Source organism: Peromyscus californicus, unplaced genomic scaffold, assembly GCF_007827085.1.
Source record: "Peromyscus californicus insignis strain IS unplaced genomic scaffold, ASM782708v3 Scaffold_8__1_contigs__length_139910024, whole genome shotgun sequence".
NCBI lineage: Eukaryota > Metazoa > Chordata > Mammalia > Rodentia > Cricetidae > Peromyscus > Peromyscus californicus.
Window position 1 is genome coordinate 72,483,783 of NW_026294606.1, and position 24,989 is coordinate 72,508,771.

The 24,989-nt window shown below is 46.3% G+C and overlaps 2 protein-coding genes across 2 annotated transcripts in view; one reads left to right on the top strand and one right to left on the bottom strand.

The window, feature by feature from the left end:
* Positions 1–214: 214 nt before the first annotated feature.
* On the top strand, positions 215–2,035 carry Ptf1a (pancreas associated transcription factor 1a). Its single transcript, XM_052729816.1, has 2 exons — positions 215–1,457; positions 1,835–2,035. Exons 1-2 carry the CDS (start codon positions 677–679, stop codon positions 2,032–2,034), a joined length of 981 nt encoding a protein of 326 aa, XP_052585776.1. The 5' UTR covers positions 215–676; the 3' UTR covers position 2,035.
* Positions 2,036–7,293: 5,258 nt separating this feature from the next.
* The window catches only part of CUNH10orf67 (chromosome unknown C10orf67 homolog), a 119,746-nt gene continuing 102,050 nt past the window's right edge, over positions 7,294–24,989 (bottom strand). Inside the window, exon 17 of the mRNA XM_052729493.1 lies at positions 7,294–7,877. Coding sequence (XP_052585453.1) covers positions 7,294–7,877 — 584 coding nt within the window. The remainder of the gene's footprint in view (positions 7,878–24,989) is intronic.

Consider the following 24,989-nt stretch of genomic DNA (forward strand, 5'->3'; position numbering starts at 1 on the left):
TGCAGGCTGGAGCACCCGTTGTATGCCCCGGGTATGAAGAGAAACGTTTCCGACCGGTCTCTGAGCAAGACCGCAGCGCTGCCGGCTGGAGGCTGGTTGGTTGTGACTCCAGTCCCTCACGCCTTGGGGACCTTGGGTAGATGTTCCAGCCCAGCGGAGGAAACCCAGAGCTGCGCTGAGCCGCTCTGAGGACCAGAGGAGAGCGTCACGGGCTATAGGTAGCCCTGGGAGCTGAGCGCTGGGCAGGTACCAAAGAAAGCGGGAGCCGGAGGAATTGCACCTCGCTCAGCCGCCAGAGCTGGGAACTGAGGACAGCGCCCCTGCGACTGTCTGTCCTGCCGGTCCCCTCCCCGCCCGCTCCCCGCGCTCTGATTGGCTGGCGCGCGGGGTCCCTGGCACGCGCCTGTGGATGTAGTTATAAGAATCCTCGCGTGCCGGCCCTCAGCTCCAAAAAGCGGGTCCCAGCCCTCCCCAGTGCAGCCCCAGCGCCAGCCAGAGCCAGCGGCAGCGCGCACTCCAGGGAGGCCCTAGGGCGGGGACCCGCGGCCGCCTGGCCTTCCCCAGCGCCAGCCCCACGAGGGAGGGGCTGCGGGACCTGCCCGAACTGCCACGGATCATTCACTAAGCGTCACCTCAAGCAGCCCAGCAGTCCCTCTGGGCCTCGGCGGCGGCCGTCATGGACGCCGTGCTGCTGGAGCACTTCCCCGGGGGCCTGGACACATTCCCGTCTGCTTACTTCGATGAGGAAGACTTCTTCACCGATCAGTCCTCTCGGGACCCTCTGGAGGATGGAGACGAGCTGCTGGGGGACGAGCAGGCGGAGGTGGAGTTTCTCAGCCATCAGCTGCACGAATACTGCTACCGCGACGGGGCGTGCCTGCTGCTGCAGCCCGCGCCCTCGGCCGCCCCGCACGCGCTCGCCTCGCAGCCTTTGGGGGACCCCAGCGAGCCCGAGGACAGTGGCGGCTACTGCTGCGAGGCAGGGGCGCCCCTAGGCGGCTTCCCCTACTCTCCCGGCTCGCCGCCCTCGTGCCTTGCCTACCCTTGTACCGCGGTGCTGTCCCCCGGGGCGCGGCTCCGTGGTCTGAACCGGGCGGCCGCAGCCGCAGCGGCAGCGGCACGGCGACGGCGACGCGTGCGCTCCGAGGCGGAGCTGCAGCAGCTGCGACAAGCGGCCAATGTGCGGGAGCGGCGCCGCATGCAGTCCATCAACGACGCCTTCGAGGGGCTGCGTTCGCACATCCCCACGCTGCCCTACGAAAAGCGCCTCTCCAAGGTAGATACGTTGCGCTTGGCCATCGGCTACATCAACTTCCTCAGCGAGCTGGTGCAGGCGGACCTGCCGCTGCGCGGTGGTGGCACAGGTGGCTGCGGGGGCCCAGGTGGCAGCCGGCACCTGGGCGGGGACAGCCCGGGTAACCAGGCCCAGAAAGTCATCATCTGCCATCGAGGCACCCGTAAGTGCGTCTGTGTCTTAGTACCACCTGAGGGGGACAGGGACAGAGACAGGATGTTAGGAAGTCTGGCGCACGGGGTGATTGATGAGGATGGACCATGGGTGGGCACTAGGAACCTTAAGGACAACCTTTCGGTTCTGTTTTCTGATGCTTGATCCAAACTTGGAGGACGGTTCTGTTTTCTGATGCTTGATCCAAACTTGGAGGACATGCCAGACATGCATCTCCTTTGGTTCCAGGGAGAGGCCGCTGAGAGTTTGAGGGGTGGAGTAGAGAAGTGTCTCAGTTGCTTCAGAGGGGACCCTAAAGGACCATGGGTGACTTCTGGGAAGGGTAGTTGGGTGTTCACAATCTGTTTTCTCCTTTCTCCTTCCCAGGCTCCCCCTCCCCCAGTGACCCTGATTATGGCCTCCCTCCTCTTGCTGGGCACTCTCTCTCATGGACTGATGAAAAACAGCTCAAAGAACAAAATATTATCCGTACAGCTAAAGTGTGGACCCCAGAGGACCCCAGAAAACTCAACAGTAAATCTTTCGACAACATAGAGAACCAACCACCCTTTGAGTTTATGTCCTGAGAAGTCTCGGTGCATATTGTACGGTGTAAATACCTATAGTGTAAATGTAATTTAAAGATCGCATTTTCTAATGGCAATCAACTGTTTGTTATTTATCTATTTATTATTCTGTTGAGTTAATGAAATAGATTGTCTCTTTTTAAATATATAATTTATATAATTTATCATAATATTCTATAATATGCAACAGAGGGTGATTTTCCCCGGCACCTTTGGCGGAACTCTGAGTTGTTGGAAGAACTCTGGCCACAAGTTTTCATGCTTATTTAATACCAGATTCGGTTTATTTCTAAGCGTTGTTAATAAATGCTATTCGCTGGTGGTGTTTCTATAAGCTATTTGTTTGTAGATCATAGGAGTAACTGCATTCAAAAGAATTGACTTCCTTAAAAGTGACTGAAGCAGAGGCTCAAATCCTAAGGTCTAGGAGTAAACTACATTTCATTTAGATTTGGTCTGAAGGGGAGTGGGTGTGGATGGGAGAATAAATCCAAGATCTCTGACAGCAGCCAATCTGTCCTGCTGGCTCTCAATAGTACAGCTTGCCTCTGTTTGTGCCCTAACTATGGAACACCTCATGGGACAGCTAGGTCAGGGGTAGTTTATTATTCCCATTTTCTAGAGTGGGAAAGCTGAGGTTTAGGGACAATGTTTGGCATGCCCAAGTGACTGCCACCGTGCCTAATCAGAGAGGCCAGGCAGGGCAGAGGGCTTTTCTGCTTGCACTGCTCTAGAGCTGGGCCCTGAAGCCTTCCTTTCCTCACTTAAGCATCAGGTTCCTGAAATTCAGACTCTCCCCTGAAAGGAACTGGAGTAGTTGACCTTGCTGAAGTCAGGAGACCCCTCACAACTTTCAGGGGTTTGGGGCAAGGCCAAGAGAAACTCTCCACCCCACCCCCACCGGGCCACCTCTACACTTGGGTTATTTTTGAAACAGTTCTTAGTCCTCCTCTGCCCACAACAGGAGGAAGGCCAGTTTGAGGCAGAGGTAACAGGGTCGCCCTCTAGCGAACCGAAAGAGAAGCGATGGAGAAGTCTGGACCCTGAGCCAGAAAGTCGAAGAAGCCTGGGCTGGACTGGTCTCCCCCTGGCCACTGCGGGCTTTCGCCCCCCCCCCCCCGGCCCCCACCCTGGCCAGTGCTGTCTGGGCTCTTGGTGGCTAGTGGAGGGGTCGGCGCGTGGGGGCAGGGCAGGAGACTCTCGCTTTGGCATGGAACCTTGGACTCTGGAGCCACCGCAGGCCGGGTCAAGGTGAGCTGCTTCTCAGCGCAAACCTGGGGAGTCAAAGTGCGACCGCGCGTCTTCCTATTGCCCTCGCCCCCCCCCTTCCCCCCAACCACCACGGGCGCGCGCGCCTGGCTGGAGGACCGCGTACAGACAGCATGCTAATCGCTTTAACCTAGTTTCAGACCCACCGAGGGGTTCCCCCGCGCGCGCCGCGGGTGCCATGGACTTCATCCAAGAGTAATTAAAGCGAGGCTAGAAGCTGGACCGACCCTGCAGAGCAGCCTGGCCAGACACGCTAAGATTCTGGGTCGCGACGCTCCCCAGCAGGCCTTGAGCCATGAACCCCCTTCACCTCCTCCAGCCTTTTCCTCTTCTCCCACCTCCTCTCCCCCTAAAAGCTGGTTTTACTCTGGAGATGTTTGAGAAGGAGAAAAAAAAATAATTTGATTTTTGCCTTGTATTACGGCCTCATTAAACACGAAAGTTGCTTTTGTACAAATGCTCCCATCAGGCATGTAATCTCATTACACTCATTAGAAAGTCAAATGTTAGACTTCAACTTCCTTATAAGTTATGAAAGTGTATCTTTTTTTTCTCCTTCTGTGTAGACCTGCCTTTCGATTGGATGGGGCAGTGTGGCACTTCGCAGTTCAAACACTACAATCATTGTGGTGTGGCACCTTTTATTTCGAATGCCAATTTTTTTTTTTTTGTGATTCAATGCATCAACACATCCTTTAGTGCTGTGCAGATGAAGCGGAAGAGCCCAGCTAAGCGTGCAAAGCACCAAGGTCTCTATCTTGTCACTCTTGTGCCCTGACTTGGCAAGTCCCTTTAAGCACAATCTTCAAAGAGACTGACAGTTTCTCTTTATTTACTCATAATCTATTCATTCCAGTGTAGCAATTCTTTTTCTTAAAATATACAGCAGTAAAAGCAGAACAAACGTATCATTTCAGAGCCTCCTTTGGCATCAGTGAGGCCTGAGCTGTGCTGGGCGCAGGGGAGCCAGGCTGGAGAGTCTCTGGCCTGAGCCATCTCTGGCTCATAAATACAGCCTGGCACTGGGAAGACCATGTGGGGGACAACTTGAGTGATGGGCATTCAGAAGTCCTAAGTCAATGCTCCCCCATCCCCACCACACTCCAAATTAGAAAACAAAATTGCTTATGAAAATAATGGAGGCAGCCAGATTGCTGGGTGGCTATGGAGAGGCTTTGCCAGGCCTTCCTTTCTGACCCATCAGCCCTTGCGCTGAACCCTGGCCTGCCACCATTAAGGGAAAGACTTTAAATTTCACCCTGGTGGCCCTCACCATTTAGCATAATAAAGAAGCTGTGACGCCAGCCAGGGGTGTATTTTATGATCTTTACTGCAGAGCTATCGAAATCATTGCTCAGTGGTCCAGATTCCACTGCTGGCCACGGGGGTGGGGTGCGGGGAGCTGCCAAAGATGCAACACTTTGTTGAAAGTGGGGTGTGCTGTGGCATGCATGCCCTTCTCTCCTCAACTCCATACCCTCTCCTGCCAAAACCACCTCAACTCCAGTCTACCCTGCTTTCTCCTTTCCAGATTACCAAACTGATCTGGGTTCCAGTTTGAACATCAAGGACAATATTTAGTAAAAGCTCCTTCCCCCCCCACCCCTCTCATTCCCTTACACTTCAGGTGGGCAAGCCATCAGGGTTTTATTGTCATGATGTTAAGAGAGAGATGTCACCCCACTTCCAAGGAAAAGGTGGCTTCCTGTTGCCAGAGCCTGGAAAGCACAGGCACCATGCCCTTTCTTTTCATTCTCTTGGTGGAACTTCCAGTTTTGAGATGAACTTGGGGTGGGGGAAGGCCTAGAGAAGTCCAAAGAGGACAGGGGAACCACTTCTGCAAACTAGAATAAGCAGCTTCGGGAATGGAGCCCCCTGGTGGACCCTCTTCCGGTCCATGGAGGACACACTGCAGCTTAGCTAAAAACTGTTGGAAGGAGCTGGATACTGTGGGTCTCACCAGGCAGAAAAAGTAGGTGGGAAAGAGTGAGTCTTCCACCCCGGGCTGGGAGCAGAGGGCATAAAAGGCCTTGTTGGAGCTCCTGTGAAACCGGCTGCCAGCCATTCCCAGGACTGCTCATCTGCCAGTACCAGGATTAACGCCCCTCCATGGAGAGGGTGTGAAGCCTTTTAAACCCACAAACTCATCCTATTTCCATTAATGGGCCTTTGCGGTGGCACCGAGTACCAGCTGCGAGGTGGAACAAACACCAGTTGAGTATTCCCTGGCGAATCTCTCTGGGAAGAGCCCTTTCCCCTCCCTCTCTCCCTCACCCTCCCCTCCCACAGCCTTTCCAAAGCCTTCTGCAGCCTGTGGGAATGGTCCTAAATAATTCCACAACCAATTGCGTTTTTTGAGATCTGGAACCACTGGTAGGAAAGGATTCCCACGACAGGATGTGAGGTCTGGCCAACAGGTGTTCGGATTTGGCCCAGGGAAATGGAGAGGACCCAGGGAGAGAGACAGGCCTGCCAGAAAGCAGACTGCTCAGGGCCTCACAGCTTTACAGGCCGTGGAAGCCGCAGACAATCGAAATGATATCTTTATTGCTAGGTTCATGTCCTGGGCTATAACATATCAATCCCTGTCGTGGTTCTCTGGGATGCACCTGGTATTTCAAACTTGTTCTTTTTGTGCTTCTGGGTCCTGGACTGCAGCTGCCTAAAACAAGCAAAGAGAGAGGCCCTTACAATGTCTCCAAGACGTGTTGGCATGGCCTGCCTGTCTTTAATGTACCATTAACCATTGTCTTTACACAATATGGGAACTGTAAAGCATGACATGTGTTATAATAAAACACATTTTCAATGATACACTTGGACTTGAGGCTGGGGTATAGCAAACAAACAGGCCCAAATCCTGTTTTGTCTCCTTGCTAAGCCCACTGGCAATTAAACTTGAGACCCACTGTTTCCCCCACTCCTCACCAGCCAATTAAGTTTTATGTCTCCTAATTTTTCACATAGAAAAAAGTCTCAGTGCTGGCCCCTAAAGACATTGATTTTCTTGCTATCACCTGGCGCTCAGACCTTAGTTCCATTTATCAAGAAGAGAACGTCAGGCGTTACATAAAGTGACTCTGTTACCATAAGGCTCTCACCATCCTGGCCCATTGTTTTCCCTTGTTAATAACTCATTACCAGGATTTAACAAATCAACCATTACATATGTTTTGTGTCTCCATATTTTGATCCGTACGATTAAGCAGATGTTACGATTGAAAATTGAAAAGTCCAAGGCTACTCCAGTCTGAAAGAAAGAGGGCAGCCTCAAACAACGAGCTAACAATGAGATTCAGAAGATCTTCAGAAAAACATTTACCACCAATAAACAGACTCCAACCTGCTCCATTTCAACCATTGTGTGCTTTGGGGGAATAATTAAGTTTAATAGGAATAGGTCTGGAGGGTTTTCAATGCCAAGACCACAGGTGCGGGGTGGCATGATGAATGATTTGCCTGATTTTTGCCAAGCTCAAGGGCTCTTCTCTTGGACTTTCAAGCAGATAGAAAATATTGTCATTTCTTTTAATTCACAGCATTACTTTCAAACCGAACAAAGGCTGAGGCCGGGGGGAGGCGGGGGAACGGCTCGGGCTGTAATGAAGCGCTTTGGAGGCGGAGGTGCAGCGGAGGAGGTTGAGGCGGCGGCTGAGCGCGCTGCTGCGTTTGTGCGCAAGTGACACTCCCGTGCCACACACAAAAGGCCTTCTTCTCCCTACCTTCTGCTGCTTTTCAGCCCTCGGTCCCCTGCCAAACCGGCTCCTGGGACGCCGGGGGGCTCCTGGCCTCCTATCCAGGGCAACCCAGCCTTTGGGACAACGGTCGCTGCCAAGGCAAACCTCGCCAAACTTTCCCCAAACTCGGCCGGCTGGGGAGGGACCCTGGCCGTGGGCGCGCATGCGCCCCGTCTGCTCCTGCCTGTTCCCAGGGTTCCCGAGAGCCCCGAGGGAGTCGGAGGTGTAGCCCGGGAGGCCCGCCTAGCCCCGGCTACCCGAAAAGTCGGGGTTCAGGTGCTGTCTGTCCTCCCCGGAGGCTGGAAGCTGCTGCTTGGCTCCAGCTCTCCGCCGTTCTGCTATCTTTGCGCATGGAAGTCTCCAAGAGGGGATCCCGGAAGCGGCGAGTTGAACTGGGGGCCATCGGCCGGGAGGAGGCCCGTTTTTCCGGCCCTAGGCTTCCTCTAAGGAGGCCGGGGGTCACTGCCGCCCCCTGGCTCCGCGGGGAGCCTCGGGTACTCCGGGTGCCGAGAGCCGGGTGGCCAGGAGCGCAGATTGTTGGCTTGCTGTTTTTGCTTGGTGGCCCTAGCGCCTGGTCTAGCGGCAACAGTGGCCGGGGCACAAGCTTCTTGCTGACCCCACTTTCGGACTCTTGGGGGTCTACTGTTGCTTCCCGGAGAGGCTTGGCCTCTGGATGATCCCCGCAGATCAATGCCAGCAGATTTCCTGGCGTGTCCGCATTAGTTCCAAACAACCTGTTGCGCTGGCATTGCTTTGGAGAGGCGCGGGCACTTTGCTTGAGGGAGTCAAGCTGTGTGGCGGTCCCCCGGCTTCCAGGACAGGTTTTCGGGTTCTCCCCTAATGAGAGGCACCCCTCTCCTCCTCCCGTGATACCCAGAATACTTCACCCCTGCCTGTGTCCCAGCAATCCAAGGCGTCCTGGGCACCCGTACCTTGCTTCGTCTAGGGTCTCCTCATGTAATTCTTTATACTTTGGGTAGCAAGATTAGACAAAGATCCGGATTAGGAGACACCAGCTAATCCACTCCCTCACTTCCCCAGCTCGCATCCCTCAACCCTCCACAGCCAGATAGAAATCTTTGTTGTGTTAGCACCGAGAAAAGAAAGCCAGCGTTGTGTTCGCGCTTCTGTCTTAGAAGGACAGATCCGTGGGGGAAATTCTCTCTCCTAAAGATATTTTAAAATTGTTCATATTTTGCGGTTTCTCTCCAGCGACTGCATAGGTTCCCCTTTGATTTCTTTCATGATTGAATACCAGGTCGTCCCCCCAAGATCTAGTCACCTATAGCTGGAATATAAGAAAGACATTGGAAACCTACTGGGCTGATGAGTCTACCTAGGAGATGTCTTTAGAAGTTTTATTATGAAATCCAGTTGAACAAGCTTTGACATTAAAAAACAAAACAAAACTAGGCATTCACTTGCTCTGGATGAATTCAGAAGAAATTCATATCCAAATAACTGATCTGAAATAAGAAGAGAATTTCTTTAAACGAGCCACTTCCAAATGAAGGACGCTTGGCCACAACCCAGCAAAGAGCCCAAGCGCATACGACTAAATATTGGGGCTCAACAATTAGCGTTTGTGGCAATAGCCAATGTGTGACTCCTCACAGCAATTATTTGGAAGTTTTTCCATACTTCTGAAAACATACTTGACGCCTCATTTCTTTGATGACTGCCCAATAGACACCCTGAAGCAGGAGCGGAGCTGCCCCTCCCCAAGCCCCGCTAGCTTGCAGGGCTTTCATCCAGGGCTTGAATTGTGTTGTCAAAGTTTAGTAGACAGAGGGGGGGGGGCATGAGAATGGGAGGGTGTCTTGAAAAGTCTTGGAAATCGGTATATTTTGCAGGTGTAGAATGTGCCTAATAGCCATGGCTAGTGCGTGCTCCCCAATGGTGAGGGTGTGACAAGGACAGCTGCCTGGTTTTCAGTGTGAAAACACCCCCTCGGTGGACCAAACACAGCCACACTGACCTTTCTGCGGGGGGACCCAGAGATGTGCCTTTGACTGAAGGAGCCACAAAGACGTCTTGCTATGACTTTTGTTCACCACGAAAGCAAAGAAATATTGCGTTTAATATGAAAAGTACTGTTCACAGCTTTTCCGTGCCCCTGAAGAAGTATTACATTGCTGATTTACTGGCCCCCTTCTCCAGAGCTGGTTGGTCACAAGGCAGGCTGGGGGTGGAGGGGTGGGGATGGGGCAGTGGGGATGGAGCAGGAGGAGGCGGAGTTGGTGAGTTAAATGGCCTGTTGCTGCTGTTTCCAAGTTCTCTCTGTGCAGCAGCAAATTTATCAATCTTTCCATCTGACAATACTTTGAAATATATCATTGTCATCCCAAGTTGTTTGATACATTATCTGTAGGCACACAGCCTTTTCCAAGGTCAAGTTGAAGATTCTTGTTTGCTGTTTAACTGGGTTGTTTAAAACCTCAGAACAATGCCTGCCTGTTAAATTTTCACTTGTTCTCATGGGACATTGGAAAGCAAGCTCTCCTATTGACTGGGTCTCCGGATACTTCATCGTTTGGAGTTAAATTCAGCAAACAGGGCTTTGGCAATGAGATTAACAGCGGGAAATATGAGATTTAACCCTACCCCTTGCAGATATATAGGAGATTAAGCCGTCTCTTATCTCTCATCACAGTGTGCACTCATTTTTAATGAGTGTTAGGGGCTTCTCACAGCCACACACATCATCACGTTCAACTTTCTAATTTTATTCCAGTGGGAAGCTACAAATACACTCTTCTAAAGCAGAAAGGCACAGAAATTGTGGCCACTCCTGTGGGGTTTGTTGTTGTTTGTTTGACAGAGCGTACATAACCTGTTGCTTTAAAGCTGCTCTGAAAATTGAAGCCAATTCAAAACCACCATGCTTCTGGACATACTTATTTCTGTTTTTAGTCTCAGGATCGGCTGCGTAGTTTCCTCTATATCTGCAATGATTGATTTTTTTCATTCAACTAACTTTTATTTACCTTGCAATAATGTTCTGGACCAATGTGATAAATTACAGATATGCAAATTTCTTTGAATGGTGTTGTAAGTGTGTCTAGCTGGAGCTGAATGACTGCTTGCAAGTCAGTCTGTGCGCGCTCAGGACCCCAGGGAGCTGATCAAAGCACCCATTCTCTTTCATCCCCAGTATTCTCCTCCAAACTATTTCGATACAATATGTTTCCATGATGCACTTAATGTGCCAGGGACATAGAACTCATTACAACCTAGCTAGTTCTGCCGACCTCTTTGTTCCTCGGCAGAAAGTCAAAGAAAAAAGGAAAAGCCCTGCCAGTTGCCAGCTTTCTGAAATGCTAAAGCATGCGTCATTTTTCACCAGGTCTGGTCTTGATATCCTCAAAAGACAAACTATGAAACCGGCCTCAGCCCTTTCTGGCATTAATTACATTGCTGTCCAGCCGATCTGTTTTTCCTATTATATGCATTTCTCAGCAGGGATTTTTTTTTTTGCAAGACTAATGCAGCTGCGAGCTAAACTATGAATGCATTTTTTATCACTATGGAAAAAATGAGTGAAAAGGCTACAAAGCATACAGCACAAACTTTTGAAAGCACTCTGGTGGGTAACAGATTTAGGACTGGCCTTGGGAGGGGGCTGCAAGGTCTCCAAATCCGAAGTTGACCAGAATCTCTGACATTTCCAATTCACTCAGTATCTGTGGTGACACTTATTGTGCCATTTGAAATTCCACTTTGATAGCCAGATAACTCTTAAAGGTTAAGGCTGTCCAGTAAAATTCTGAAATGGAAGGTCTTACTACATCCAAACAGGAGACACTTCCATGGAATTTTGGGCCAGGATAATGACACAGAGAATCTAAATTTTATGGGGTCTCCTTCGTTTCTTGTAGGGTTGATTGGTTGGTGGGAATGGCTGGCAGCCAGTTCTGGGAAAGATTCCAGACCTGACTCCGATTAACCCTCTCTGGTGAAACTCTGCTGGAAACCAACTCACCAGCAATTGCCATTAATCTACTTACTAATTAAGCCAATTCATTTCTAAAGGAGAAAAATTCCTTTCTTTAGCCAAACTGATGGGAGGAAATTTGAAAGAAGCGCCAAACTGTGTAACTGTAATTCAGCCAAGGACTGCTAAAACAAGGTGTTGATATATAGCAGCAGATTTAAAACAAGTTTCTAGGGCAACACTTCTTTGGAGGCGGTGGTATATAGTGTATAGGAGATGAGGCTCGAATAATGCTCCACGGCGCCATGCCATCCCATGCACTAGCTTTCAAAAAACAGGTCTCTCTCCAATTAAATCTTGTTCCTTTTACGCACGAATAAATCGCCTCTCCAGCTTTCTTTTGGACCAGCCTATGCCAGCTTTATGTGACAGCTACTCCAAATATATCGCTTGCGACTTAATAAGGAGCCTTAGAGATTTGTTGCCCAGAGCCTAGGATCAGGTACAAGGCAGACAGCCTTGAAGTTCAGGCAATGGAAAGTACAAAGCTGAACGTTACGCATGGAGAGAAGGAGCCTGGCTCTGCAGTAAGTGGCACCTGGCTTGCAGACAGAGCGATTCGACGTTCATCTTGGTTTTCATCCTTATCAAGAAGCAAAACTCCAAAGAGTTTCCTCACTAAAGAATCATGCCTTGCCTTTAGGACACAGAGCCCTGTGCGGAAATGAGAGGAAAAGTGCACCTCCCCACAGGAAATGCAAAACGCTCTTGCCTCTTCAGGGTTCACATACACCAGGCATTAGACCCCAGGGGGAAGCAGGTTGATTTGGCTTTGCATAAGAGACTGGATGTATGGGGGGTGGGGCGGGAGGGAAGGATGAGTTAAACAAGTTTAAGGCCTCAAATTTTATTTTTTATTATTATTATTGATATCCATTCTTTCTCACCCTTAGGCACTGGGGCAGGTCTCTGAATCCCAGAAAGGAAGCCCCAGAGTTTCACCCTGGAGGGTTTCGGCAGGGCTTGAGAAAGTGCGCAAAGGCGCAGGCACAGGTCCCGAGCTCGCTTCCTGTACGTGATGAGGAGAAGCTGAATGGCCAGTTTAAAAACGTCTTGGAGACAGTACCACTTGTCAAGGGTGGGCAAGCCTTACGCCAGCCAAGACGAAAAGGAGCATCTTCATCTGAGGCCAGCTCTGCGGAGCCCAGATTGCTATGCCTTTAATCATATGGGTCTCCTGGGCATGTGCTGGGGCACGAAATCTTTCTCCAAATAATCTTGCGGAGATGCCCACGACTTTGCTAGAAATGAGGAAAAGATGAACAGACTTGAACTTTCCTTTTACTAGCTGCTCTCCACCCTACCTGACCCCCACTCTCCCTGTAATTCACAGTATTTTAAAATGGCCCTTGCCCAGCTGGGGGCTTCTTAAGTCACCAGGATGGTTAAGTTGTGGGGTAGGTAGGCCAGGGGGTCAGATCATCCTTGGGCTTCAAAATAGGCTGTGCCAGCCAAATTTTCCTCAGTGACAGCTTTCCTGCAGCCACAGGCTGTAGAGATAGATAGTCTTAGGTGTCTGTGACCGAGGCCAGTTCTTCTGCTTAGAATTATGAGGCATTATAAAAGAATGGAAAAACGGGGTGGGGGAGGTGGGACAGTTCTCTGGATCTAGAGATTCAGCACTGAAATTTACCTAAAGTAATTAGACATTTGTGCTCCAATCCCCCTCTGTGTGAGATAGAAAGTTAGGAACGGTGAGGAAAGAAAACTAAGGAAAGGCCACTGAGGCAGGGAAACTGGGAGATGCCACTCCCTCCCCTAGGCTAGATTCTACCTTGTTCACCTGGTGTGTAAATTGTGAGCCAAGCTCTGGGGGTCTGAAACAGGAAAGCCACAACACGAGATGTGATGTTCCAGCCTTTGAAGGGGAACAAAGGTCTGGAACTGAACTCAGTGAAAGCCAAGAGTGTGGAGGAGGCAACAAAGACTTTCAGCCTATGATCACCGGTAGGTGTCAATGTGGACACTTCCAGACTGGGCAGCAGGAGAGGGTAAGAGAGAGCAGGGCTGTCACTCCAAGGCTCAACGTGAACAAAGGTAAAAACGTGACAACCTCTATTTTCAATAGCGGTGAGGTTCAAAGTGGAGTGCTTCGGAGTCTGTGTGGGTCAAGTCTTTTCTGGAAAAAAGGGGGGAGGGCTTTCTTTTTCTAGTCACCTACTAAGGAGGGGAGTCCTAAGGCCCTTTCCCAAGGTAACTTTTCTGTCTCAAAGATTTCTTCAAAGGAATCGCACACTCGAAGATACAAAGATGGAACTCTCTAGATTTGTGAGGACAATATCAAAAGGACCAGGGTCTGCACCCAGAAGCCTCAGGAAGCTGCAATAGTGTTTATGAACTTGAACAGCCTATCTAACTTTTCGTTAGCATATTCTGTCACACCCAGTACATTTTGTCAAACTATGAGTGGAAGAAGAGGATGAATCTACACATCCACATCCATGGGTACCACCTCATAGAGAAGACTTAAAATGTTGACAGAATGATGGAAACTGGGAGAGCCAAGCAAACCAGAGATTTCAGCCTCTCTGTTAGAAATCAGCAGTCAAGGCATTTACCCACAATGAATCTCTCCTACTTTCTAGGAAAGATAATTGGGGATTTTTCTCATTAGCAAAGCTTATGTCCTCGGATTAGTAAATGGGCCTGATAAGAAGTCCTGTTTACCCTAAGAACTCCAACACAGATGCATTCCCCCTCCCCTTAAATTCTACTAGTAAGACAAAAATGTAAGTTAAGAAAACCCACAACATTCTGAAATTCTGATTTTCTTTAATCAATGCAGGTCTCTCAAATAATAAAAAAAAGGGATGTAAATATCCTTAAAAGACTAATGACATTTCACAGGTAATGCAATTTAGAAAGAAACACTTCCATGTTTTCTTTTCCAACAATGTGCATTTTTGTAAACTGCTATAAATTGCAATTCAAAAGCAGTGATCTCACCATCCCCAATCATTTTTTATACTGATCAAATGAATGCAGATACTCCCATTTGGGAGGGGCGACATGACATTTCACTTGGCAGTTCTAAACAGGTCACAGACCTTTCACAGACCCTAAGGCAGTGGGAGGGAGCTCTTTACTAAACCGTGTAACCAAATCAAACCAATGGTTACCCCTTTTCAAAACCATTGGAATGGTTTGCACAATGCTATTCACATAGCAGCACAGAAACTGAAAGGATAGTCATCCAATGGAGATTTCTTTCCTTTTGTTTAAACTTGCAGAGCTCAAAAAGTAATACTCGAAGGCAGACAATTACATTTGCCATGATAAAAAAATCATATACAGTCCACATGCATTTTTGTTGGCACTGCACAGCATAGCTGGAACTGTCCATATGTATGTATATATATGCACACGTATGTATATGTATGTCTATTTATTGGAGATGTTGCTTTGTTTGAAACCATAGACACAAAGACACAACATGGCTGCCCTGGAGATGACCTATTGCTTTCAAGTTGCTTGAACACATCAGAATTTCCATTGTTAAGGTTGATTAATTGAAACTGATAAGTTACCATGGATAAAGATTGTTTTTCTGTTTAATGTGGTGGGCCTGATTTGGTAAATGCCTCATTCATGTAGCTTTGCAGTGGAGCATATGGGCAAGAGTCATTCAGTATCACAAACATATACAATTTATTATGCTTGTATGGACACAACTAAAAGGCCTTTCTGTTTTAATGACAAAGTTTCAATACGAAATTTCATTTAAAGAGTCACTAGTAATATGAAACATGATTTTATAATTTATTCTTAGAGTTTCTGTAGGTGATTTAAAAGATAATATTTAAACACCACACACACACACACACACACACACACACACACACACACACACACACACTACCTTAGCATTAGTTATTGGGGATAAAGCATCTCCTATCTTAAATGTGGCTAGACACATAAGGAGAGAAAATGTTGCCATATCATGGTACCTTGCCTACATAGTGTTGTTAGGGTTGCCAAGGATATGCCCCCAGTGAGAGTTCACGTTGCCCAGTTATCAGAAGGAAGGGAAATGGTTTGGTGAATAATAAGTCCATGTCAGGAAGCCTGTTTTTCTTATTAAAAAAACAGAAGACATTTTAAAATTCATCCAGAGAGTGGCACATTCAACAGTGAATGTATCCATATTTTTATAAGCTAATTCCTTCTTGTACTTGAAAACACTTTTTAAAAGAGTTAACTACATAAAAATGTGAATATTTACCACAAAATACAAGGTTGCTATTATTTTTGAACTATTGTACATAAACTTTTTTTTGTCTTTGCCTTTTCATTTAGGTTGCTATGTAATTACCAGAAAAGAGTAATAACCAAAATGATGAAAGATATGTTAATGAACGAAAGAACTGATTATACCAAACCATCAAAGAGACAGTTACCATATTTAGCCTTTAATGTTTCATCGAATAAATTCTCTGGTCATTCATGTCCAAGAAGCAGTTCAAGTTCACTCCACATTCCTCATTTACATTAGATGGGTAGCCACAGTGCAGTTCGGAGAGTAATAAACCACATTTGTCACAGTTGACCACCGCTAGTATGCTTTTTTAGAAAGGGCTGGATGTCCATTGCAAAGCTAATCCACAAACCATCACTTGTAAAATTCCCTCCTGCATTTTGAAGTGATAATCTGTATCTAATTTTTAAAGAAAAATTTACTTTCCTTTCACTTTTTGAAGCCCGGTTTCTTTGCAGGACCTGAATAGAGATCATGGGGGAAGCAGTGCCAAACAGCTCTGGTGTGTGGATAACAAAAACCCACCTCTTTGTAGAACATAACAAATTATGCAGTGTTCACAGATGCGCTTCACATTGCGCCTTTTGTGAGAAAATGAAGCCCCACTCTGTACCCCCTCCCCCCAAGAGAGGCCAGGCTCCTAATGTGATCTGTCCTCATTGAAGAGAACAAGGAATCTCCTTAATATGGAAACTTTCCAGGAGTTCTTTTGAGAAGGTTTTCATTGGACTTTTGGTCTATGTAATTTTTGCAAGTATGAATTCAAAGTCACAAGCAGCTATTTCTATAAACAAGTGAACAGTTTGGGGGCTTCGGCATTATGTTGTTGCCATTCCTATGGCGGGGGGGGGGGACCTCAGGATTACATTATTGCCATTCCCACCTGGCTCCTACCTTTGACTTTGAGATATTTAGTGGAAATGCTGTCATTACATAATTATATGTTTGAACTATATATGAGCAAACAAACATGATGTTTTCTCCTAGTTAAAATGTTAAAAATATATTCTTAAAAACTTTCACTTTTTCCTTCTGTATTTCAGTTCTGGGTTGCTCTTATGGGGAAGAAGCTATTGATAGGCAATCCTAGGTATCCAGGGATGTTGATAAGCAATCCTGAGTAACCAGAAAGCAATTTCTGTGGAAATGATGCTGAATGCAGAGAATGCTACCCTACCTCCTGGGACCTTTGTAATCCTGACTTCTACTGAATGTGCTGGTCTTGATGACTGTCACAGAATATAAATTCCATGCCCTGGAAAATTCTCTGTGTCCTTAGTGCCTAGCCACCAGCTTTGATTACAGTAGATGTTCCTAAAGTCTGTGGGATAAAGGAATGAATGAATGAATGGACAAGGAGAAGGTGAAAGCTAGAAGGTAATGTGGCCCCTTAGAACCCACAGCATTTGTGGCTCTCTCCCACATTAACCTTAGTCTTGGCCACATAATCTTATTTGACTGATCTGACAAGAGAGCAAAGGGTGAGGCCAATAGAAATTTGAACAAACCTTTCACACGGAGTTGACTCTCGCCTGTTCTTGAGAACCCCAAGTCCATCCTGAACAAGCCTGAATTAGCCTACTTGATGATAAGTAGCTCATTAGCTCTGCAGACTGCCTGAGTGAGGCTGCTCATAGTCAACTGAATACTAATGAATTCAGCAGCCATGCAGAAGACCAGCCACTTGGGTAAAGACATCTACAAAAGCTGAGAAGCCCAGCATTGCCCCAAATAGCAGAAAACTGCACATTATTTGCTGGGACCAGCTGGATATAGCTCATGCAGGGGGAGAGGCAGGGGCTGCGAATAGCTCTTCCTGCTTAACTAGAACTTGACTTCAGCCTGAAAGCCATAGAGATCTATTAAAGGTCCAAAGAAGAAATAACAAAGTATGAGAGTGGGGAAGCCAAAGAGTGAAATCCTTGGTGACTCTGACATTTGATGCTCAACTCAAAGCAAGGGCCATTCAGAGAGTAATAGGCAGTCCAGAGTCTGTATGCATGTACATGCTGAAGAGACGGGAGACAGCAGGTATTTCTCCCAGGTTGGTTTCCAGAGAAAGGAAATGAGCAGTAGCTTGATGCAAGAGAAGGAGACAAGGGTGCCTGGTCACATTTTCAGGAAGAATCCACCATGGATGCTCTCTTTAGTGAGACGACAGTTAGGGATACTAAGAGAGCATAACCTTGCTGTGTCAAATAGAACCTCAAGACTCAATTTTCTTGTGTATGTGTGTGTCCTTGTGTGTGGGTACACAGGCAAACAAGTATATACATGTGTTGTTTTTAGTAATGCCACCCACCTACTTTGAGAGGAGTCTGTTATGGAGCTCCCCAAGTAGGGTAAGCTGTTTGGCCAGTGAGTCTGGAGATCCTCCCATCTCCATTTCCCCAGCTCTGGGTTGACAAGTGAAAGTCATAATGCCTAACACTTTTTCATGGGTTATGGGATTAAATTGAGGTGCTCATTCTTGCCAGGCAAGCACTACTAACTGAGCCAACTCCCCAGGCACTGCAGTCCAGTTTTGTCAAGCATTTGTTAATGTATTAACTACCAGGGATGCAGCAAATACATTCACGTTGGAGTCTTAGTCCCTTTGAATTCTAATTGCTTATGCAAATGGTGGGACTCCTTACTATCTCTTTGTGAGGCAAAATGGAAATATTAGATCCTTCACCTTGGTTGGTAGAGTATAATCTATCTAACACGGATGTCTTACATTGTTGTAGAGTTATCCTGGGTTTGTTTCATGTATCTCTTACTTTTCTGTTGTTGTAATATATTCTGACAAATGTGACTGAAGGAAGAAAAAGTTCATTTTTGCTTAGGGTTCCAGAGGGATAGAGTCCATCTTGGTGGGGAAGGCATGACATTTTCATTCACACACAGGAAGCAGAAAGAGAGAGGAGACAGGGAGAGGGAGAGAGAGAGGGGAAGAGAGAGAGAGAGAAGTGAGGAGAGGCTGCAAGCTTCAGCCCCCCCCACCCAGTTATTTAACTCCTCCAGCAAGATTCTACCTAAGGTTTCTGTAACCTCTCCAATAAACCCCTCCATTGGGGGACCAAGTCAGTAGGGGATGTTTCTCATTCGAACCACCATATTCCACCCCAGGTCCCCATAGGCTCATAGTCATTGTCGTATCATCATATCATACTGCAAAATACATTTTATCTAACTTCAAAAGTTCCCATAGTTTTGAACAGTCTCAATACTATTCAAAAGTTCAAAGTCTCTTCTAAGACTGAAGGTAATTTCCTAACTATGACCCTCCCAGTTAAACAGGACAATTTACATACTCCCAGCATACAATGACATATTAGATACATTAACATTCAAAAAAAAGAGGCCGGGCGGTGGTGGCGCACGCCTTTAATCCCAGCACTCGGGAGGCAGAGCCAGGAGGATCTCTGTGAGTTCGAGGCCAGTCTGGACTACCAAGTGAGTTCCAGGAGAGGCGCAAAGCTACACAGAGAAACCCTGTCTCGAAAAACCAAAAAAAAAAAAAAAAAAAAAAAAGAGGAAAGGAAGCACAGTGAGGAAAGAGCAGAGCACAGGATGGCAGGCAGACCCTGAATCCTGCAGTTCCATGGTCAGCATCTGTGGCTTTGATTTCTAAGGGCTTAGGTGGTTCTGTCCCCCAAGTTTTGCTGCCTGAGATGTAAACATCTGCCTTGGACTGCTCCCACTCCCTGTATGCAACTCTCCTTGGTAGAGGATGCCTCATGATTCTGGCATCTCCAAAATTTTGAGGTCTCTACCACAAGTATAACAGCTTTGTTCAATGGCTTCTCGGGGTATCTTTGAAAGAACTGTGACCCTGTCACGTTTCTTGGCTCTGGCAGCTTCCCGAAACTACAGAGGAAGGATCCAGAACTCCCTCAATCGTACATTTTTCTTGTCTCCAAAACTAGTACCTCATGGATAACACTGCTAAGTTTGGTTGCCAGCATGGGCTGTACCTGGGCCTTGTAGACCACAGTTGCACCAACAATGGGATACTGAAGCAACTGCTTTCTAAGAATAAGCCACCCCCACCTCTCTTTCATAAGATGGAGGCTTAGCCAAGTGTGGGCTTTCCTGGAAGGTACTTTCCTATCTTCCCAATGAAGAGCAGAAGGCTTCCCTTTAATTGTGCTAGTCTCCTTAAGAACCACAGCCTCTCTTTAAACACAACTGTAGTTGGAATTTTCTTTGGGCCACCAACCAGCTCCCAAATAAAGACATGGAGACTTATTATTAATTATGAATGCTCAACTTTAGCCTAAGTTTGTCCCACCAGCTCTTTTAACTTAATTTAACTGGTTTCTATTCATCTACATTTTGCCTTGGGGCTTTTTACCTTTCTTTCCTTCTGTATGTCCTACTTTCCTGTTTCCTCTGTGTCTGTCTGTTTGACCCCTGGCATCTCCCTGGTGGTGTCTCTTCTCTCTCTCTCTCTCTCTCTCTCTCTCTCTCTCTCTCTCTCTCTCCTCTCTTTCCTCCTCCTACTTACTCTCCCTGCCCAGAAGTCTGGCCTATACCTCCTCCCTTGTTATTGGCCATTCAGTTTTTATTGGCCATTCAGTTTTTTATTAGATCAATCGGGTGCCATAGGCAGGCAAGGTAAAAGAGCAACATATCTTTACACAATTAAACAAATGCAACACATGTTTACATAGTTAAACAAATGCAACGTATCTTTACATAAACAAATCAACACATCTTTGTATATTTAAACAAATATTCCATAACACACAACTGTGATTGCAATGCTTCCTAATGCTCTTTTCTTCTCTACACTGCAGTTCTCATTTATTTTTGCCCTGCTTATTGCTCTTTTTCATTGTATGTCTGCGTAAGGTAATCAGTAATAACCACATCACAGACTCAATGCTATGCAGTTGTAAAATTTCTTCCACAAAATAAATTAGTTCATTGTTTTTAAATTTATCTTCAGGTAACTTTTCAGGCCATGGGCAGGAAATAGCCAGATTCTTTGCCAAAATGTCACATGAATGGCCTCTATCCCAGTTGCCAATAGAGTTCTTCTGCCCTTCTGAAACCTCATTATCTGAGATTCCTGTAAGTAAATTTGTTGCATCTCTGTGCTTTTGGTCCCAGATTTCCGCACCAATATGTGAGTTTTGCAACTCTGGGCAAAGGTGTCCTGACTACCTGGGAAGTCAGGTAACACCTCGAGCTGCTTAGGACAGCTCTGATGGCTGAACTGCAAGGAGACAGTTCAGCCCTGGAGGGCGAGGTCTCCCGGATACCTCTAGCTGCTCAGAACAACAGCTCTGCCCTGAAGGTGTCCTGGACACCTGGAGCTGTTTAGCACAGCTCTGATGGCTGAAACTGCAAAGAAGCAGCCCAACCCTGGAAGGGAAATTTTTCTGACTTCTTGGGAAAGTCAGGCCTGGAATTGCTTCAGTAAGGAAGGTTATCCTGACTGTTCAGGAAAGTCAGGGTATACCTGGTGTCATGGGGGATGGTCTCCCTGCAGGATATAGCAATCCTGCTCCTTTCATGGAGAGCCACTACAGCTGAGCTTTGCTCAGCCTCCACTTAAGGGGGCTTCCTAGCAGAGCTCTGCTTCTCCAGCCTAAGACGTTGCTTCTTTTGCTTCACTCTGCAAAAGGGAAAACCCCTGCAGAAATGTAGCAATCTCCTCAGGCTCCGGAGAAAAGTGTTACTTTTTTTCAGGTCTCTCTTGCTCTGTCCACTGAGAGTCGTCTCAGCAAAGATCTTCTGTTCAGCTCCTCCTTGCTCTGCTCGTTCAGCTCTCCCTTGTTTTGTTTACTGAGGGATGTCTCAGCAAGGATCTTCTCTATGCCAGTGAATGAAGGTCTTCACACCCAAAACTCTTTTGAGAAAGAGATTTATTTGGGAAGGAGGAGTCCAGGAGAGTAGCTGCCTCTACCAGGGTGGAGAGAACAGCCTTTTTAAAAACTGAACTGGCAGGACAGTTTACATAGGATGTCTTGGGGGTGGAGGCAACCAGGGGTTGACTTGGGGCCCAGGGTTTTACTGTCCTTCTCTGTGATTGGTTGGTTTCACAAGTCAGTTGGCCAGGGGCAGAGATGGTTCTGATATGACTGAGCCAAACTGTTTTTTTCTGCCCTGATATGAGCCATCTTTCCCTAGTTCTGGGCTCCAGGGTCAGGGTGGGTTTCTTTAGGCAGCCCCTTTTCCCTACAATTCCACTGTTCACATAGCTCTTAGCATTACAGTCTTCCAGGCTCCTACTAGAATGACCAGGAAAGCTCAGCTCACAACATTCAATGGTTTTCTAGTCCAACATTATAAAGTCTTCTTTGTTTCTAAAGTCTTCCTCACTCCTCTTAAAACTTACATGTCAGATTCTGCACAGTAACTTTTCTTTCCTGGTTCCAATTTCTGTCTTAGTCACCTTTCTGTTGCAATAAAATATTCTAAGAAGAGCAACTTAAGGAAGAGTTTATTTTGTTTCATGAGTCCAGAGGAATGGAGTCCATCATGGTGGGAAGGGGTGAACAGACAGCTGGCTGATCAAAGTTTTATCCGCACACAGGAAGGAGAGGGAGGGATGGAACACAGGCTGTAAGTCTAAAACCCAAGCATCTGAAGTCAGAAAGCCATGCTTCCTTTGAGACTGGGTGCATGTCCTCTTTGCCTCTCTACTACTGCTGATGATGGCTACCAACCATGCATTTCTTACTTGCAGTTGAATCATGCCAATCTCCCTCTTCTGATTTTCTTTTCTCTCTCTGCCCCTTCCTTTCTTCCCTCTCCACTCTCTCTTTTCTTTCTCTCTTCTCCCTCAGCCCAATTTGTCATAATTCAGTGCTTTTTCTGGGAGTGCTGAGTGTTTATATAGTGTTTTTCTCTAATGCTGACACCAGATATACTGATTTGGTATAACCAGAGATTTTAGGGTAAAAGCCAGAGTCTGGAAGCATCAACAAGCTGGATTCTATCAGCTGTCTCCCATATACCAATTGAAGAGACAGGTAATTGGGAAAAACAGAGGAAGGAGATTTATTCAATATGGCCACACTGGGAAGAACAAGTAAAGGGGTCTTCAGGTTATAGACACAACCTTTATGTTTAAATGGAGGAAAGTGTGTGCCAAGGGGCAAGAAGTATACATGATTAAGCAGTCTCGATAAAGGTGCAGTCTCCTTGAATGCTGTCTTAGTTCTAGTACTTCAATGTGGTCCAAAGAAGTCATTATTGCTTGAAGGGATAAGGCAGAGGTTCTTAGATGATTACTTCTGCTCCAAGATGCAGCCTTGCCCTCACTGATAATCATTGCCATTGGTTTCAGGGCTCTTTCTGTACCGTGAAACGTCGCTGTACCTAGATCCAAAGGTCACTCAAGAGGGAAAGTTAAGGGCAGTGACTTAACTCTGTGCCTTCAACTAAAGTAAGACAGACACAAATAAAGGAAGATGTGTTATGCTTTCAATCTGTTTTAGTTGCCTATGGACCCAAATGAGAGGTCAGCAGCTTTTAGAAAAAGCAGAAAAGTACCTATTTCATTGCTGCCCAGCTAATAACTTCATCTCAATTTGAGTATACCTGGAAGACCCTATTATCGCTAAGAAGATATAATTCACAAGAAACAAGTTTGGAGTTTCATTGGGTTTTGTTGTTGTTTTGTATTGGTGGAGGGGTAGGATTGGACATAATTCAACCCATACACATGCTTTTTCTGAAATAGGAATCATGTTTCAGACAGAATGGGAACAAAGTCCTTTAAAACTGCAATAGACTTATTGTGAACAGGCACGGTGTGTGTGTGTATGTGTTTGTCTGTGAGTGTGTTTGTGTGTGTGTTTTTGTGTGTATATTGTGTGTGTGTATTCTCTCTCTCTCTCTCTCTCTCTCTCTCTCTCTCTCTCTCTGTATATGTGTGTGTGTGTCTTTGTGGTACTGAGTACTGAACACACACAAGGTGAATGATCTTATACTAACCTGTGCTCCCAGCCTGGAAGTGTTCATTAAAAAAATCTTTTTAAAACATATATTCAAGGTATAATTTTGATGCAGAAGGCAATAATGACTATGACTATCAACATCCTTAGGACAGACTGTATAAATAAAGCTTAAATCAAATGACGTGTCCTTGGTCTACAATGTAAGGAAAACTGATTTGAATATATAGAATTGTTTTGGGGTGAAGGAGGGCGCTTAATGCTGTAGTGAAACCCCTTGTGTTTGTAAGCTTTTTCTTACAACACTGTATGTTACTTACTACACAATACCGGAGGAAGCTCACCAAGGAGGAAGGTAAACTTATTCTGTAATATGGTTTCAGAGTCACCCCACCATCCATTGACCCTACTCTTTGATGATGTGGCAGTGTCAGGAAAAGGGATGTCTAGTGGAGCAAAGCGGCCCTCCTTCTAGTCAGAGTAGATTAAGAATGCTGGAGGCCAGTGGTCCACAATGTCCTCTAAGGACATGTCACCAATAAAGCTAAACCTCCCACTAAGTCTAGTCTCACTTCTCAATACACAATAGGCCTTTAACACGTGGACTTTGGGGGACTTTCAAAATCTAAATTATAGCACCCCAGTGCCTCCATGTGACCCTATTGGAGATAGAATCATTGTAGATGATCAAGTTAAAAGGAGGTTACTATGGAGAGAGAGGAAGATAGAGAAAGCAGAAGGGAGGCTAGAGAGGGATAGGTGGAGAGAGACATTTATAACTACAAACCAAATTTTCAAAATAAACACTGGTTTATAATACAAAACAAACAAACAAATAGTAAGATAATAGTTGTCAGAACTATATTCACTGCAGATAAATTCAAGGTAATGAAATAGCCTGAAAATGACTTAAAATGTGTATTTATGTTCAATGAGATAATTGATATTGTCCATTAAAAACAAAAACAAAATTATGTCCAAAATATGACAAGACAGCATATGAAAGAATAGATACAACAAAAAGCCAATTGAAAAATCAAATGTCTTGGAAATATGAAAGTAAAGTTAGGGACTGAAACATGGTTTAAATTGGTACAGCTGAAGAGAGAATTAGAAAACTGGAAAACGGTATTGAAGCATACACCTATGTTTACAATAGTGAAACATAAAAATCATGTGGATTTAGAGACTGGAGAATAGATTGAGAGATGTTTCAGGGTAAAATAACTTAGCGTTAGTTGCATGTTGAAAAAGCAATATTTGAAAAACAGCTGAGAATTTTCTATAAGTGAACAAACACATACATCATCTCATCTCAACCCAATTCTCTATACTGACAGCAACTAATACAGAGCTGAATAGATTGTAGAGGTAATAAACACCGAGAATAAGGAGTAAACCATAAAGAAGTGGAGAAAGCCCACAAACTATTGACAAATTGCTACCTAACTTCCCAGAACCTGTGCAGTGGCTCAAAGGTACTGATAAAATGGCAAAGTATGGAGGGAAAATAGCTGCCTGTGATGGCTAATATTGCTTGTCAACACGAAAGGATCTAGAGTTGCATAGGAGATACGCCTCCAAGCACACCTGAGACCGACTGGAGATTCAGTGAACTGAGGTGTGTCACCCCTCCTCCCCCTTACCCACAGTGATACCATCACATGGACTGAGTCAAGCGGAAGTGAGCCGAACACTGTTAGCACTCCTCTCTCCTTCAGCTCCCTTCAGCCCCAGCTTCCCTGACTTCCTTGCTGTGGTGAACTGTATGCTCAAACTGTGAGCCAAATAAACCCTTTGTCCCT